Below are 19,144 nucleotides of genomic sequence, written 5' to 3'. Positions count from 1 at the left end.
AGATAAGTTAAGTTCAGATAAGTTTAGATAAGTTAAGTTCAGATACGTTTAGATAAGTTAAGTTTAGATAAGTTAAGTTCAGATACGTTTAGATAAGTTAAGTTCAGATAAGTTTAGATAAGTTAAGTTCAGATACGTTTAGATAAGTTAAGTTCAGATACGTTTAGATAAGTTAAGTTTAGATAAGTTTAGATAAGTTAAGTTCAGATACGTTTAGATAAGTTAAGTTTAGATAAGTTAAGTTCAGATACGTTTAGATAAGTTAAGTTTAGATAAGTTAAGTTCAGATACGTTTAGATAAGTTAAGTTTAGATAAGTTAAGTTCAGATACGTTTAGATAAGTTAAGTTCAGATAAGTTTAGATAAGTTAAGTTCAGATAAGTTTAGATAAGTTAAGTTCAGATAAGTTTAGATAAGTTAAGTTCAGATACGTTTAGATAAGTTAAGTTCAGATAAGTTTAGATAAGTTAAGTTCAGATATTCTTGCAGACTAAGGTTGTGATGTGTGATGTAGTTTTCTCTCTTTAGCTCTTTGGGCACTCCCTGTTTGGTCTGATGACTTGGCATTTGATAACATCTCGCTCCTCTTTAGCTCCACCCTCTCCTCTGAATATGGTCACAGAAGAAGAAGTTGAATTTATTATAAAATTATAATGATCATCTCCAGCATACGTCGTGGTTCTCATGTAGCGCTCCTCCTCAGCTCCTCTCTCTCCTCAAAACATGGTCACCTGTGGCTCCAGGTAACAAAAGGCTTAAAAAGACAACAAACCAAAGTTTACATCACAGTGGATACATCCATTTTAACGCTCTATGGTTGTGATGTGCTGTGATGTTATAACTCTTCTATAATGTGAAGAAAACTAGCTGTTTTAGCAGCTATTGAATTAATAAGAGGTCCCGACTTTTGGTCTAACTTCTTGCTCCTCAACAGCTCCTCCTCTCCTCCAAAAATCACAAAAATGTGAAAATGAAACACCCAGGATTTCATTGAATTATTTAAACACTGTGCTCATGGTATCAGTGTCTTTACTCACTGTACCTGGTATATTATGTTGTTCTGTGTTTTAACACTGTGCTCATGGTATCAGTGTCTTTACTCACTGTACCTGGTATATTGTGTTGTTCTGTGTTTTAACACTGTGCTCATGGTATCAGTGTCTTTACTCACTGTACCTGGTATATTGTGTTGTTCTGTGTTTTAACACTGTGCTCATGGTATCAGTGTCTTTACTCACTGTACCTGGTATATTGTGTTGTTCTGTGTTTTAACACTGTTACATTGTTTGGTCGTGTAACTTGTCTTTTGCCAGTGCTTTGCTCCTCTTCAGCTCCACCGTCGTATTCAAACATGGTCACCTCCGTCTCCAGGTAACAAAAGGCTTTGACATGGCAACAAAATAATGAGTTCTATTACAGTGGGATCATCCATTCATTTAACAAATCTGTGGTTGTGATGTCATGTTTTGTCATCACTATCTTTAGGCAGCTAATGAGTTAGCCACATGCTAAATAAGCATTTGCTAACCTCTGCTCCTCTCCAGCTCCTCCTCCAGCATTATATTGAACATCTCCTGCACAAAGTTGTTCTCATGTAGCGCTCCTCCTCAGCTCCACCCTCTCCTCAAGTCACCCGTGGCTCCAGGTAACAAACGCTTCCAAAAGGCAACAAAAGCGTTACAGTCTATGGTTGTGATGTGTTTGTGATGTTATCACCTACTATAACTTAATGTAGAAACTCATTCTGGAAACTTGCTGTTTGAGCAGCTAATGAATTGATAAGGAGTAAGGACTTTTGGTCTGATAACTTGATATTTGCTAACTTCCTGCTCCTCTCAAGCTCCTCCTCCTCATGTCCAAATATGGTCGCATCAGAATTAACTTGAAATTAAACAAAAACCTGAATATGAAGTATGATAGAAACATAAGCTAAATGTACCTGGCTTGTTACATTGTTTGAATTGTAATGGCTCTTGCATGGTTATCAGGATTGTGTGATGAGAAACCTGTTACTTTTAGTTCCTGGTACCTGACATTCTCCTGCTGCTCTAACCTTTGAAATGAATGTGGGTAAGGGGCAAGTCTGCTGTTTTATGAACTCTTGCATCTTAGATAACTTCAGTCTCATACTACATTAATGTCATGAACATTGTGTTTACTAGCTATTTGTCCAGACTGTTTGGTTATCTGGTATCTTCTTGTATTAGTATTTGGTTCTAATGCACCTGTGTCTCCAGGTAACAACGGGCTTTAAAAAGGCAACAAACCAATGAGTTATATCACAGTGACAGCATCTATTCATGTTATCATGAACTTCTGGTTGTTCTCGCTGTAGGCACATATCAGTGTGTTTACTCACTGAACATGAATCTTGTTTAGTGTTTGTCATTTATTGTTGCAGCTCTTGTTTGAGATTCAGGTTTGTTGTCGACTTATTCTGTCAAAAAGCTCCCTCACCAGCTCATCAACTAACAACGGGCTCAGACTGTCTGCTAACTTTTTGATATGTTTCTGTTGGTAACCTCTTGCTCCTCTTCGACTCCTCCTCTCATCCAAATACGGTAAACTCTGGCTCTTAAGACCTTAACAATAGAAAACTGGAAACTTGAAAACATAGTCAGGGGATATTAATGTGATGTTGGGATTTTTTCAGATTTTTATGTTTTTTCACATGATGTTGTGTTAATGTGTAAATATTTAATGTTGTGTTATATTACGTCATGTGTTGTCTTGTATTTTGTTGTTTTGTTAGATTTTTTCAGATATTATGTTTCTGTATTATATTGTGTTCATGTGTTATGTTGTGTTATTCATGTCATGTGTTGTTTTGTTGTGCAGTGTTGTGTCTTGTTGTGTCTTTGTGTGTTACGTTGTGTTGTGATGTGTTGTCTTGTCATGTGATCTGATCTGATGTGATGTGTTGTCTTGTTTGTGTTTTGTTTTGTTGTGCAGTGTTGTGTCTTGTTGTGTCTTTGTGTGTTACGTTCTGTTGTGATGTGTTGTCTTGTCATGTGATCTGATCTGATGTGATGTGATGATTAATGATGTCACTTAATATCAGGTCATGTGATGTGAGCTACATTTTGTTTCATCAAAATGAACTTTTTGGTTCCTTGAATGTCCCAGCGTCTCTTTGATTCATTCCCTCAGCGGACAGGTGGGATCTAAAAAAGGTGAGTTTGATTCCTACACAACGTTTGTTTTCAGCATGGGATCCTTTTTGATTCTTTTTTTTGTTTTTTTTCTTCAGGAACAGGAGGTGAAATCTAAAGAAGAGCCCTGAACAACAGAACAGAGGAGACAGGAAGCAGCACAGAGGACACAGACAGGATGAGGCTGAATGAACAGACCGACAACGAGAGAGAAGAAGAAAAGACGAGAGACAAGTGTCAACGGTAACTTCATGAAAACAGCTCTGAATATATAAGAAAACATGGCTCACTTTGAGGAACATTTCTCTGACATTAGATGAACTTCATTTTATTTGTGATGTATGTCCACTAAACAATTGTATTGTTTCAGCTGAGACCTCAAAGCAAACAGAGGACTCCATTTAAAGAGGAGACGGACGAGTTTGGATTTAAATAAAACCTTGAGGCTCGTTCACATTCATTTCAAAATATTCAGCAACTGGTGTCGACCTAATCGAATTACATCAAAAACTTTGAAACGACACTACTGACCTCTAGCGGCCATTGCTACTTATTGCAAGCCGATGTTTCCCATGTGCAGGAGGTCGGCACAACATTTAGAATCAGCTGCAAAAACAGAGTTTGCAAATCAAATCTGAATAAATATAGATCCATGAATAATCTCTTCTGTCAACTGTTGGTATTTTCTCTTTATTTTGATGTCAGGGTCATCTATATATCCTTAATAATATCACCTTAAGGAAAAAACAGGTTTTCTCAAAAATGTTGAATATCCTGACTCTGAATTATTTAATTAGAAGTTTATGTTTTGCTGCTGTTATCATACCCAATATGATGCAATCCTGAAATCCAACAGAGGAGTTGATCAAATTTCCAATTTCAAGTACATATTTGACAAAATATCTGTTGAAAGACATTTATATTTTCTTTTGGAGGAAGATCCACAGTGGAGAGTAATTGCGTCTGTATTGTGTCAAACGATATCAAAACATGGAAGAAAGAAGAAACTCTTTCCATTGTTACAACCCGGCTCTGAGGCTGCAACAAAAACAGGAGTCGAAGACGAGCTCTACCAAAATAACACCACGTTTATTTACAATGATCAAATGTGAGAACAAGGTGAGAGAGAGAGCGTCTGTCCTGAAGAGAGGATTATATGGATGAGGACTACACCGGGCCAAGGTGCAGCTCATCCCCTGATTACGACCCCGCCTTGACCTGAACCTGTAACAGAGAACAAACCAGCAGCACGGTGTGGAGGGCTCGTCACACCAGAGTCACATATTTATTTTGTCGTTCAGCACTGCTCCTTCAATACAACATTTTTAATAATGACAATTCATTTGAGCTATTGTAAAAATGTTCTCCATATAATGAGAAATCCCTGCACTTTAATTACCAAGGTGTTATACAAATGATCTTTGACTTGATGAAAGTTGACATTTCTCCAGGATAATGTTTCACAAACCGTTTCAAATCAAACTGAGACCTGAGAACTTTTCATATAGCATATAACACACTTAAAGACACAGGTCGTTTATAACATCCTTAAATCCATCTTTGGATCCAATGCAATGAAACAAAGTGTTTTAATGACAGGTTGAGAATATTTGCTACAAAAAAAAGGTCTATTCAATCTTCAGGAACTCTTTAACAACAAAGTCAAAGAAATTATTACTCGTGTATTAATCCTAGTTTTTTTCCAACACACACAAAGATGTTCTCTGTGTTCAAAACAAATACACTTCTGTAACAAATATCCCCTAGCTCTAATTTACAAGAAAAAGATTGTACAAGTCCAGGACATTACAGACCAATTGCATTAAAATGTGCAAAATAATGGAGAAAATGATCAATTACATGTTTACATGGCAAATAAAGGATAATTGTGTAAATGTGGTTTAAGGAGAGGATCCAGCTTTATGTTTGGAACATGATATTAGGAAAGTGCATGTAAGCAGTAGATTGAAACTTGGACACAATAGGAAATAGACAATGGGAAAACATAACATGGTCGACCTAAAGAAAGTTCAAATTATGAGATAAAAAGTCATGTTGGCCAAATGAGAAAGGCCAAAGTCAGAATAGTGTGATAAAAAAAAGTAATTGAGATAGAAAGTCAGATTTACATCAAAATGTCACAAGTCATGTAAGACAACAACCATCATTCTGAAATGTAAAAAAAGTCCATCGCATGTCTATGACAGTGTCACAATATTAACTCACTACGGGGAAACATTTTCATCTGAAGCAGGGTCCTGTGTTTTGTGGATATATGCCGAATTTTCAAAAAGAAAAAGCTACAGTAGTTCAAATGGAATAAAAAGGTCCTTGCACATCTTAAAAGTTTGCCCATGAAGGCAGAACAGCAACAAGGCAGGACTAAGCCTTGCACACATGGGCAAGAAACTGTCAGGAAGTGGAAAACAAGGAACTGGACCCAATTGCAGATATGGAAGTAAAATATTTAATTAAACAAAAAGATAAAAAAAACAAAAAAAAACGTTCAAAATCCGAAAAAGGGGAACAAGGAGCCACTAGGCAAGCACTGTGAGTCACTCAGAAGCACAGGTAAGTATTTTTTTTAATTTTTATTATTAGGTGCAATAGCATGACAAACTGGGGACAAATACATGACAAAAAAACAAACAGACAAGGTCAGGACATCTACGACAAAATACTATAAAAAAAAGACAGCAAAATACTGAGACATGCATGAGCTGCATATGAAAATATATAAATCAGTATGAGCATCTATAAAGAGCTATATGCTGATGTTTTGAGCCGTGGTGGCTGGTGGTCTTATATTAATTATAATATAATAATATATTATTATATTATACTATAAGTATCTTAAGAGTTATAGGTATTATCTTTGCTATCATGAATTACATTAACTACATACCCCACTGTGATTTCAGTGAGGTATGTAGTATGACACATGACATATGAATACAAGGGGGTTTTGGCTACATATTAAACCCATCCTATGATTTCATTTTTGTAGGAAAATATGTAGCAAATAAGGCGTTGATACTTGGATTGGCCGGCTCACGGACTAATAGAGTTCACCGATTGGCTCACTTACAAATTCATCAAATCACTCAAAGACAACAACAGAAAGTTAACCCTCTAACTACCTTTCAATAACTTTATATTTTGAGTTACACCTCCACTACATATATGTTCATTTTAAAATAGAGGAATGTGTCATAGTTAAACCTGGGCTACACTTAACAATATCATCAAGCAGGCGTCCTAAAGAAACACTATAATGTTTTTTACCCAGCCATTCGTTCCACTCTATTACAATCAGGTGATCTCTTGGCAGGTCCTCGGTGTGATTCCCCCTGAGTCTTCCTTCTAGTCAACATTAACTTAAAGGTTTGTAAAATATAGTGTTTTCAATACTGTTATTGGTGTGCAAAAAAATAATCTTCTATAGGTCATCTATGAAACATTTAATGAGGCATACAAACATGGTGTGGATAATGATTGTAGATGGGTTATAAACCAATTATTAATCATTGATAAAGTATTAATTATCTATCTAAAAAATATTTATAGATGCTTTACAAAGTATTAATAAGGGATTATAATCTTCAGTTCCAACTTTATAATAACCATCCAAATAATGCTAATAGTTGCTTTATAAAATATTTACAAACCATGAACAAATATCTGGTCCATGTATCTCTGTAATGTTTATAGATGTTTTATAAACCATCTCTTAAAGATTTATAAATCATTTGGTCATCATTAACAAACACTTTATAAAGTGTATGAAATGTTATAATGTGAACATCAATAAACTGTTAACATAACATAAATTATAGTATTACAAATCATTAGCAAACATTATTAACTATCATTTCATTGTTTGTTAACAGTAAATAACTATTAATTAATGGTTAATTAACTATATATTTACCCTTATTTACCCTTTATAGATGATGGTTATTATAAAGTGTTACCATAAAGGATAAAGGTTGTATGTGGTAGGCTACTGTATTAGGACTTTTTTTGATATGACAGGGTTCAGTTAGGCAACTTACCAGGATATTTCACAGTTTGGAATTTAAAGGTGCACCATGGAGTTTTGGTCGAAAAATGTGAAAGTTGGATAAATTTACAGATTCTGTGGTATATGTTCATAACTATATATAAACTGTCCTCAGAGAAATATTTGGTCCCTGGAACAATGTTTGAAAGCGAGAAGTTATGGTCGTGGGCCGCAACAGTGAAACTATAACTGTCTCCTGGTACCGTTTTAGCTCCAAAACAGAGTTCCAGGGACCCATTTTGTCCTTTGAATAAGGTGTTTGTATTTAGTTCAGGAAATATAGCATGGAACAGTTTTACTTCTCGAACTTTCAAATTTCACTACCAAATCTACATAGTACACCTTTAAATTAGATTTAACAATCAATCAATTTACAAATCTCTCCTCTTCCGATCTGTTGGTGGATTTTGCTCCAGGAAAGTCCTATGACGCATATGGATGCCAGGTAACAGATTATATTTACTAATGTTTTTATTTTCTTTTAAATGTGTTGCTAGCACTCGGAAATACAACCTGCAAGTTCAATCCCCTAATGTGCATGCTTACCACAATGTTTGATAGTTCTACACTTTGCTCTCAATAAAAAAGACGAAATTTAATTGAATGTTTGGAAGCTGATCAGGACTGATAAAGGATATTTAAATCGCAGATTTTTCAAGGGGACATGAACGCAGCATTTGTCGTCTCTGTATCTTCCGTACACTCCTGCACATGGGAAACATCGGCTTGCAATAAGTAGCAATGGCCGCTAGAGGTCAGTAGTGTCGTTTCAAAGTTTTTGATGTCGTTCGATTTAGGTCGACACCAGTTGCTGAATATTTTGAAATGAATGTGAGCGAGCCTCAAGGTTTTATTTAAATGCACGAGACGCCTGTGTTCAGTGTATGTAAGTATGTTTCTATGTATGTATGTATGTATGTATGTATGTATGTTTAGATCAATCTTTCTCCCCCCCTTCTTCCAGCAAACTGTCTCATCCCACTAATACGTTAATAGAATTAATAATCGAGCACTAAAAAGTGTCAAATTCAGTTTTGAATTATGTTTCTTTCAAAGATGCAATTGCTTTATGAGTACCTGATGCAAAACGACGACTTCAGCCTATCTGTGCGTACAATCTAATCTAATCAGATCTGACATGTCCTTCAAAGCGTCAGTGCTCCAAATACTAGTGATAAGCAGGACAATAACTTTGTTTCTGTTAAAAAAACAAAACCAAGAAAGAATTGGATTTACATATTTTTTTCAACTATAAACTTATTGATAATCTAAAGACACCCATGCTGCTCAGACATGTGTGGCTTCATTTATTTCTAAGACAAGAGTCAGCATAATTAGCCATGATTTCATTTTAATGTAATTTAGTCAAACAATTAAAATGACGTAAAGTCAGAGCTGGCACGTAAAATACAGTTAACACAACATATATATGGGCGGCATAGACTGTTCAGCATTTGCCTGCTAAACCACAGTTACTTTTCCAATGGCGGTACTTTGGCTTTTTTTATGCGCGTCCGTTTTGTGGTCTGTGACATGAAATCGTTTGGGAAGCCCTGCACTGAGCGACCATGTGGGCGTGTTTCCCTCGGCCCAACAGTCTCCGCTCTTGTGTTGAGTCCAGAGCGCAAAACGCACTTCTTCTGGTGGGATAGGGGAGCGCAAAAGCAGCAGCTCTCCGACCCTGACGCGCACACCATCTCCGACTCTGGCGGCCCCCTGAATCCAACTTCACAGAGCGGTAAATAAAGAGCTTCTTAACATCTCCCGGTGACTCCTCCAGCCATGGACGCATCTCGACTCGTGACGCTATATCTGGGCCTGCTGCTTGTTTTCCCTGGGAATATACCGTGTTTCCAATCTGCTGCTATCATCTCTCCCTCTGCGCCGAGGAGAAACAGGGGAGCCAGGATCTCTCATCAGGACGGACAAAGGTCATCCAAATACCTGAAAGACATCTTTACGTCTTCGCATCCTATCGTTGGCCATCACAAAGAAGACCTGAAGGACGCTATTGTGCCACATGAATACATGCTCTCCATATACAGGACATACTCGGCTGCAGAGAAGCTCGGACTAAACGCAAGCTTTTTCCGCTCTTCTAAATCTGCCAACACCATAACAAGTTTTGTGGACAGAGGAACAGGTTGGTTTCAGTCTGCTGCAAACTCCATCGACTCACTCTTGCATAATTCTGTGGCACAGTTTGTCCTCGGCTGACATGTCTTATAGTCTCCTCTTGTGAAGAAAATGTTACAAAAAACTAGTTAATCAAAATTAAGGAAAAGCAAATGCACGGCGGAAACTTTTACGCACGTTTCGGATCAGGTCAAATGACGTGTTAATGTAGTTTTACGCGCACAAAATACTCTTAAATCACAATATTTGTTAAAAGAGTCTTAAGAGCTGCAAAGTTACATGTTGATGATTAACAACGTTTTCATTACATACGGATCTTTAAGCTGCACAGCTGCCATTCCCGTAACTTTTTCCGAGTATTAAGTTATATTACGCTTAAATTAACCTCCGGGTAACACGACAGTAAAACACTAATTAAGGCGCTCGCTAAATGAAGGCTGTAAATCACTGTCAGTGCAAGCTGCAGCATAACTACTCCGCTCCCAACCACCACGTGAATACGTGAAACTTTTCATTGATATAAGACCCTATTGTTCTTCTTTCATTTTCGATTTTTTTTTCATGTAGCCTATACGTCCAAACACAAACCTTGAGCACAATCCTGAACATTCAAAAATACAAACTCCATAAATCCAGAACATTGGAAAAAGTTCAATTTGTTGCCATTATGGAGCTCAGTTTGGCCCACTTGTGCTGACAAAGGAAGCTGGGGGCCATGGCAGAGCGGCTCGGTGTGAGAAGCAGGTGTTTGGGTCAGTTAACATGTGTTACCAAGCGACTTGACCAACCCGCGTGGACAAACACTAACTGATAAACACTAACACATCCAACACACATCCTGGAACATAAGCCGAGTTAATATTTGCTGGAGAAATAAAAGCTATCTATGTTTGCATTCCCTTCTGTCTCAAATACTGCCAGTCCCAAAATGCGCGCTGCAAAAAAAACATCCATCACCACGAGATTTACACTACAGAGCGGGATGCTTAAATCACATTATCTTCCGTTTGGGCTGCAATTCATTCTTTGCATTGCACGTTTCTTTTCAATTGAAGTTATATTAAATAATAAAATCATATATCAAAGGATACTACGTTTTCTCTAAATCAGCCAGACTCCATTCGAAACAATAGCGTCTTTATCCCACCCTAACTTTTTTTTTTTTTTGACCAAAAATAAGTTTTTAAGAATGAAGTTAAAGCTTAAAGGCTCCTCGCTGTTGCCATTTCTTGCAGTGTGAACTGATTTGATAGGAGAAACGCCTCACTTTCTCCTGTGATTTTGATGTGATGTGTCACTGGCTCTGACCCCGAGCTGTACCCTCTGAGAGCTGCTTGGCATCGAACGGCTGGTTGGAGTATTTGAACTCGGTGATCCAATTGAGTGTTCATGTCATAACATATCAAACACTGTCTATTCTCCCATAATGACCCAGCTCGGCCACGATGGGCACATCACCAAAAAACAACGAGAGGAAAAAAAAATATGGAAGACCATTTTCTACGCTGTGAAGTGGTTCGTATTTATTTTCCCTGCGGAACCTCCCTTTGCGACCGCCACTTTAATTACGGAAAATTATTTTTCTTCCCGTTCTTTCAGCTCAAGCGTATTTGGTTTCTTTTGGGATTCCTCCCAGCATCCCCAATGTGTTGCATTGCATTAACCTGCTGAATGAACCTCAGCTGAGAAGTTTCATTATTCAAAACCATAAGGAAAAAACACTCATGAGGCAGCTTTGTCACCCGTAAAGTAACAGCTTTTGCGTCTTTTACGCATGAATTATCCATGCAGGTTTTACCGTGTGCGCACCTATGATCTACAGGTGCTTTGGCTTCCACACTTTTGTAGGTAAATGAAGTTGGCTTATAAAACTAGGCAGGGTATTTCCTGGAGGTCACAAAGGCAAGATCAGAAAAGAATAACTCGAATCTGAAAATTACTTTTGGCACTTGGGGTAACTCATTAAAGCGCAGATGGTGCAGTCCGGCCTCTCTCTCTCCCTCTCCCTCTCCCTCTCCCCTACTCCATCTCTCTCTCTCTCCTTCTCTCCAACAGAGGCATAGATGACAAAAACATGTTTTTCATTTGTCAAAATACAAGATACAAGGTCATACAAAAGTGCGCCGGGTGCAGTTATAACCACAAAGTTAAATTCATCGAATTCCTCCCCAATTATCCACCGGCAGGCATCTTATGCGTTAAGGGAAAACGCGTTTTAAACATAGTAATGAAATTAAGACAACTTTGTACATTTTTAACTGTCAACACGAATATCTCTCAGTGGTCCAAACAGTCAGTCAGTCAGTTAGTCCGTGCAGGCGCGTTTGAAGCGGAATGTTGTCGTTGGCAGGATGGGATGAAATATAAGAGGGGAAGTGCTTTAATGAGGAAGTTGGGAATTCAGAACTGTTAATTATTTGGTGAACTTGTATTCGATTTGTTTGAGGTCTTATTAAAAAAAAAGAAACCTAATTCAGACCATACGGCACAAATCCCTGAAACGAGCACAAGGTTTCAATCTGCTTTTACTGCTGGACTCGGCACTCGGCAGGGCTCACAGAGGGAAAATGACAACTAGACTCAAATACCTCCTTAGAACAAAGTTTTATAAATTATAACACAGGGATAGAGAAATGCCACTGCTATTTTGGTTAAACAGCCTTGAGATAGAAAAGAAGGGAATCACACGCTTTGATTTAATTAAAGTAACACTTTTGGATTTAAATTTAAATTTTATTAAATAGGTTAACATTTGTGCATATACATTTTCACATACCTACGCGTAAATCATTGGGCCCTTTTCATTTGATGAATTCTTCTTCTAATTCTGCATTTAAGCAAACTGCTGACAATTTTAGCAAAAACATCCCAACAAAAGGTTAAATGTTGGAAGTAAGATCATTATATCACTCCTAATTGCCATTTTTTATATCCCCTAAAAAAAACATGGAACAATACAAGGACTTTGTTAAAGTGGAATTTAATCAAACCAAGTAGAAAATATATGCACCAAGTTGCAGCTTGATCAAATATGCTGACTATAATTGACACTAATACAAAACTTTGCTTTTAAACACAGTAGAAAGTGCATTTCACATTTTTTTTTAGATAAAAAAAAAATGCGTTTAGTGAACGCTGCCGCCTTTTCATGCATTGTTCCACCCTGTTAGATTCCAGTCTCATTGGATGCCTCGGTGGAATATTTTTGCAGGCCTCCTGGGTCTGCAGCGGAGAATAATGCATTAATTGTGTATTGTTTCTTTGAGTGTACAGTATGTCGCCTTTTGGTCCGTTGTGTCTGGTAGCAGCCAGGGGCCTTCATATCACTAGGCCCCTTGTTTTGTTTTCTATTCTTTTTTTTCCTTTTGCCTCACAACTCTGCAAGAGTTCCCCAAAAAGAAAACATGTCTGAAGTTCTGATTTAAGAGCTTTAGAGACTGCAGAGAGGGAAAAGTTCACTTCCACCCCTGTCAAGGAGCTGGAAATTAATAATTAATCTGTCATCAAGTGAAACGAAGGCAGAATATGTTCCATTAAAACATGCCGGCTTTGATTAAAAGCGGCATTGCGTTTCATTTTGATTGGATTATTGTCATTGCAACGAAATTTTGCCTTAGCGAATATGCTTTGCCTATCACATTTATGTATGCGAGGACAAACGATTCGGATCTCATCGTTATGACATGAAAGTTGTATGCTCTGAATAACAATAGATAATAATTCCCAATAGTCGTTATGCCAATAAGGTGCAAAGGAAAATAAGGAAGGTTAGAAACTACAGTTTACGGTTGAATCATTTAACACTCGTTGTAAAACGGAACCATTGTTGGTTCTTCAGATGCAAATCATTTTGTTATACTGAGAAATGTTAGCATTACATCGAATCAAAGAAACTGAAGAGAAATTGCAGTCTTAATTGATTTAAAGATGTAATAATACAAAGATTTTTAGGACGGTACAAAAGTTTGATCAATAACAAACATGGTGTTAACTGTGAGGTTTTCACTTGTCAGTTACAGTTTGTTGAAAAACAAGACAACTGAGACAGGGGGAGAAATAGAGAGAGAGAGAGAGAGAGAGAGAGAGAGAGACAGAGAGAGAGATAGACAGAGAGAGAGAGAGAGAGAGAGAGAGAGAGAGAGAGAGAGAAGGCCTCTGTGGAAGAAAATGAGTCCCCCTCCCACCCTCCCCCCTCCCTCTGAACACTGTACACCCTAAGTGAATCTGACTGCAATTATTTTCTTCTTTTATCCTTGCAGACGATCTTTTGCACTCTCCTCTGCGAAGACAAAAGTATCTGTTTGATGTCTCAACCCTTTCAGACAAAGAGGAGCTGGTCGGGGCGGAATTAAGGATATTTAGGAGAGCGCGCGGGGATTTGAAGAGTCCCCTGCAGACCCCGGGTCTGTACGACATCCAGCTCTACCCCTGTCGCTCCGACAGACTGCTGGACTCCAGGTCCCTTGACCCGCTGGACTCCACCAAGGCCGGCTGGGAGGTTATGGATGTGTGGGAAATGTTTAAAGCACACCAGCATCATCACCATCATCACACCCATCAGCAGGGGAACCAACTCTGCTTCCAGCTCCGCGTCACTCTCGGTAAATCAGACACCGAGGTGGACCTGAGGCAGCTGGGGCTGGACCGGAGCGGCCGGTCCCAGCGGGAGAAGGCCATCCTGGTGGCCTACACGCGCTCCAAGAAGAGAGAGAACCTGTTCAACGAGATGAAGGAGAAGATCAAGTCTCGGAGGTCGGTGGTCGACAAGGAGGAGGAGGTGGTGGCGGTGAAGGCGGCAGCGGAGGAGGGGGTGTCGCTGAGGGGAGTGAAAGGAGAGGGGCCCCGACGGCGGCGGAGGACGGCGCTGAGTAACCGGCACGGAAAGAGGCACGGGAAGAAGTCTAAATCCAGGTGCAGCAAAAAGGCGCTGCACGTGAACTTCAAAGAGCTGGGCTGGGACGACTGGATCATCGCGCCCCTGGATTACGAGGCGTACCACTGCGAGGGTGTGTGTGACTTCCCCCTCAGGTCGCACCTCGAGCCGACCAACCACGCCATCATACAGACGCTCATGAACTCCATGGACCCCAACAGCACCCCGCCCAGCTGCTGCGTCCCCACCAAACTCAGCCCCATCAGCATCCTGTACATAGACTCAGGGAACAACGTGGTGTACAAACAGTATGAGGACATGGTGGTGGAGCAGTGCGGGTGCAGGTAGCGGCCCTTTAGTTCATAAAAAACTTTAAAAGACTTCACATCAAATATGAGTCTTGATGGGTCCCTGCAGAGAGCTGAAGCCCTCAACGGTCTGAAATGCTTTGACGCGAAGGTGATTTCTGCTATTTATTCAGACTCAGCACAGTCACAATAATTCACACTCTTTGCCTTAAAGTGTTACGCCTTCATTCCGATCCACGCAACAGGTCAGCGCTCATCAAACAGGCTTTTGTTTCCCAGAGTGAGACGTGTCCATATGGCACAGGGACTGGGTACGAGGCGGGATGGGAGCCTGTTGTGATGGGAGCCCGGCTGTGCACCTGTTCGTGCCGAGAGCAGAGGACAGCGCTCTGCCTGTCAGCGCTTTGTTGCAGCTCTGCCGTGTGATCTTGCCTGCCAGGCCGGACTCTTTTGGGTCTGTGCATCCAGGCCGTAATTGCCACCGTCCAGCTGGAGTCATTACAGACCCGAGCAAGTGCTTGTTTCCCAAAAAAAAGGGGGTGCATATGTCATACCAAACACGCACACACACACAAACATGGACTGTTCTGAGCAGAGGAGATAAAATGGTGGTGACAGTAATGCCGTCAAGAGATTGTTTTGCCTTACTGGAGACCAGTGGACAGAAAGGACACACAGAAAGACTCGTGCCTGACTGGGCTCCCGTTGTTTAAAAAAATAAGCACATAACTGAGGCGAACTTTTTGCTCAAAAGTCAGCATCTTTACGAAATGCACTTCCACAACTGACTGCGCGAAGGACACGCAGGTCAGGCAGAGAGTCCATCTTTCTGATGACGAAAATATAAGAGAAAGACTCGCGAACGAGACGATATTTAAATGCACATTAGCTTTGAATGCACTGCTGTTCATTATTTTTTTGAGTTGTAAATATTTGTACAGGAATACTTTACAAAGTGCAACGAATAGAGAAATGAGAAAACGGCATTTCTTTGTAAATATACAAAATGCACTCAAATCGGTATAATTTCTATTCTATAATTATTTTATTATTTGTGATGTACAGAGTTTCATGATAATCATATATTTCGTACATTGATAAGAGTAATTTAAGGTGTATTCAGTTTTTTTTCGCAGAGGGTGGAAATACCATTATTAATGTCTACCTCATAATTGCATATCGGATCTGAGTTTTGAGGTGCATTCAGTTAGAGTGTAAAGAGCTTTTTCAATGATATATAAGATCATTTATTTACATATATTACTGGATAATATTCCACACCATTACTGTACAAATAAAATTCAAAACAAAGTCTGGTACTTCTGATGATTAATGCAACTCTTTTTGGCCTCATTTCATTTGTTGGAAGTGTTGGTTAGAGCCTCCAACTACAGGAAAAACACAGACAATTACAAAAATCGCTGGCCACTCAAGGTATACCAGGCCAATACATTTTCCTGATTCAATTTTTGGATTAATCACATGAAAAGAAAATCACATTATTATTTTTTTCTCTCTGAAATCCTTTATTTCTGGGTAACATTCTATTGTGTGAATATCAAGCGTATATCCAATCAGGCTAAGAACAAAACACATATTTCTTATTCCTAGAGAATACATTTACATAAAGTTAAACACCGCATTCTTATGAGACCTGTTGGGAAATAAATACTATAATGGCTTTATAGGCTATCTAAAATGAAAGTTTTATAGCAGTAGGATCCAACAATGCAGAGCATATGGAGCACTTATAGTCTACCTTTGCCTTCAGATATGCTAATCTATTCTTCCCCTCTGTAAACAGTCTCTCATCATAGACAACAAATGTCATTACTTAGGGACTGTCTGCTTCAGGATGGTGCCCCACAGAACATATATCTAAACATATGGTGACCATCCAAGCAGAAGGAAATCCACTGACTGACTGTCACTGATATGGCACTGAATGCACAAACCACAACTATTTCCCAATGAATTAGCCTGCCTGGGTCAAGTTTACTTAACACTTTAATGTTTCTCAATCTGTGGATGAAAAAAGTTTGAAAGAAGGGATTGCTTCCATATAGGCTATCGACCTTGGCCTGGAAACAATTAGGAAATTGCTTTGAAATGTTATATGTTGTCCAGGCTCTTGTACAGTATCATGTCACTCCCCACATGTTTGCTACAGGGAAACAGAGGATGCTAAGTGCACTCTTTAGCGGTCGCTGCAAATGACTGACACAACAAGCATTCCCCTGAGTATAACCAAATGGCCCTCCAGGCTAAACGTCTGGAACACCATCGCTGGGGTGCTGCTGTCAGCCACGCTATCCCCGCTGCACAAGTGCACCATGGGAGATACCGTGCAGCGGTGAGGCTGTGCAGCTGATCGTGGATTAGAAACAGTGTAATGTTTCACAATCCAGTGTACATTTCTGAGCAACTTTCATGGTATCCTGTGGGATAAACGTTTACTTTTTGATTTATATTTATTTGACAAGTTCCCTGGTCTGGTGGGCACAGGCCTGGAGGTGAGACTGAATGTGAAGGGAACAGTTAAACGGTGATGAAAGGGAAAGGAATGCTTTGTTTACCCGCTTCAATCCCTCACTCTCAAGTTAAATGTTCCTATAAAGTTCTTCATCACAACTGGCTTATTGTCCCTAAGCTGCACACTGAAGCAGAGAGAGCAGAAAAAAAGAGAGTGGTGTTTATTTGAGACTCGGTCCTAATATATTAGTCCAAGCAGTCTGAAACCAGCACAGAGACGGGTCCTTTTCATCTAGAGCACAAATAGCCTTGACACCCCACATCTGTGCACAGAGGCTCCTCTTTAGAAATCTGTAAAACTGCATGAGGGAAGATCTACTAGGTGTTTCTGTGAGTGAAAAGCCCGGGAGCCTATCCAAGATATAAAAAAAAAAAAAAGTCTTGGCCCGTACGAAGACATAAATGTTCCTCATACTTAACCTCTGCGTTATCAGTGATGTCCTCATCAGCGACAAGAAAGACATAAATCATGCTGATCTCCCAGACAGCAGGGACCTCTTAGCAAGCAGATATTGTCTAATGGGCATTACGGTGCATTACAAACTTGATCGGGAGGGCTTAGATCTTGTGTTTTGATTTGTTGAAAGGATACAATTCAAATGTAGAGAGGCGAATCAATAAGAGGGGACGGATTTTTAAACTGCTACTAGCTGTTTTTCTTTCCTTTATCTTTGTTGCATCACATTTTCTACTTTCTTCTAGTTTGCACAATTTTGGTTTGCAGATACTATAGTTCTTCTGTAATAAAGACTGACACCTTTCTCTGGCCAAGAAGCCAAACCAAAGCAAGGTGCTGTTTCTCTGCAGTAAACAGACACAGAATAAAAAAATAATCTGACATGTCTGCAGTGTTTGTGTGCATTTACATGCAACATTAAGGATTTGGTTGTCTGTATGCAGTTGTTTCTGTGAGTGGACAGAAGGGTCACAGCGTACACAGATGGACAGATGAGCAGTGCAGGAAAGCAGCAGATGCCTGATGTGACCCTTACTGCCGCCTTCCATTGAACCACTGGCTTCAACACAAAGGCAGGGTCGGCCCCGAACATTAAATACACTTGCTTGTGCCTTAATGCCAGAGGTCACTATCCCTTTTCTACTGTGATCCACTTAGACTTATTTTGACAGAACAAAAATGTGCTTTGTTGATTTTTTTCTACTCACTTTCCAGGAACTTAAACTCTAAAAAATTTGCTGTTTAAAAGAGGAGGTAGTTGCACTTGGCAGCTGCTGCTTAAGCAGAGACAGATAATAAACCCCACAGAGAGCAGCTTAAGTGTAACAAAAGACCAGGGTGTTTCCTATAAGGGGGCAGCTGCCTGTCTCTTCCTCCACCTCTTCTTCTGTGGTCCTGCAGAAAGCTGTCCCCTCCCTCCTGTCAGACCATACGGTAAGAGGAAGAGAGCAGACACCTCCACTTCAACAAAGATAACCTGCTAATTGCATTAAATTCACTCCCAACTGGACCCTTGAAACATGAGGATAGAGCTAATGTAGCTTATTTCCACTGCAGTGAAAACTTTGCTTTCATTTGAATTCATGGGAAACAAAATATGTATATTGGACAAAAATGTCTAAAAACAACTCACAAAAAAACCAAACCTTAAGTCAGTTTGATAGATCTGCTTGGAATACCTGTCCTGGGAAACTCACTTTTGTTCTGTTTATTTTCGAAAGGAATGTCTGAGGCTGCCCTTTCACCCCTCCTCATCCATTTACTGCCCCTGGTCTATGTTACACATGGTGACCCTGGTCCTCGCCATCCCTGATTAACAAGTACACCTTCTGATTCTCCTGCAAAGAAGACTGCCTTTTTGTGTACTCAAAGTTCATCTTTTTTTTTTTGTGTTCAGTGTCTGTGTGTGTTTGTGTGAGGGTTCTGAATGAGCTGGAGTCCAAAGTAAATTTACTCAGTTAACTCTGACAATGCTTATGTTTGGGGAGCAAGGCAAGGACATGACCTCGCTGCCAATTCACATCCGCGGAGGAGAGGGAGGGTCGTTGACTAACAGGGGCCGGACAAAGACATTCACTGGTCTGAACACCAAGGAGGACAACTCAGGCCTAAAGTGAACGCTTT

At 39.6% G+C, this 19,144-nt stretch overlaps 1 protein-coding gene and 1 long non-coding RNA gene across 3 annotated transcripts; both read left to right on the top strand.

Moving 5' to 3' along the window:
* Positions 1-1,277: 1,277 nt before the first annotated feature.
* LOC132983139 (uncharacterized) lies at positions 1,278-3,579 on the top strand. 2 transcript variants are annotated; one of them, XR_009674791.1, is made up of 5 exons: positions 1,278-1,371; positions 1,545-1,645; positions 3,127-3,173; positions 3,251-3,395; positions 3,523-3,579. It is a non-coding gene; the product is annotated as an uncharacterized LOC132983139 (long non-coding RNA). The 2 variants fall into 2 exon arrangements; XR_009674790.1 differs by lacking the exons at positions 1,278-1,371; positions 1,545-1,645 and having other exon boundaries at positions 2,923-3,173.
* Positions 3,580-8,820: 5,241 nt separating this feature from the next.
* Positions 8,821-15,870, top strand: gdf6a (growth differentiation factor 6a). Its single transcript, XM_061051184.1, has 2 exons — positions 8,821-9,358; positions 13,611-15,870. The coding sequence occupies exons 1-2, from the start codon at positions 8,998-9,000 to the stop codon at positions 14,570-14,572; spliced, it is 1,323 nt and encodes a 440-aa protein (XP_060907167.1). The 5' UTR covers positions 8,821-8,997; the 3' UTR covers positions 14,573-15,870.
* Positions 15,871-19,144: the final 3,274 nt, after the last annotated feature.

This window comes from Labrus mixtus, chromosome 11 (assembly GCF_963584025.1).
Source record: "Labrus mixtus chromosome 11, fLabMix1.1, whole genome shotgun sequence".
Classification (NCBI taxonomy): Eukaryota; Metazoa; Chordata; class Actinopteri; order Labriformes; family Labridae; genus Labrus; species Labrus mixtus.
The sequence above is the reverse complement of the archived record's forward strand: the minus strand, read 5'-3'. Positions and strand labels throughout refer to the sequence as shown.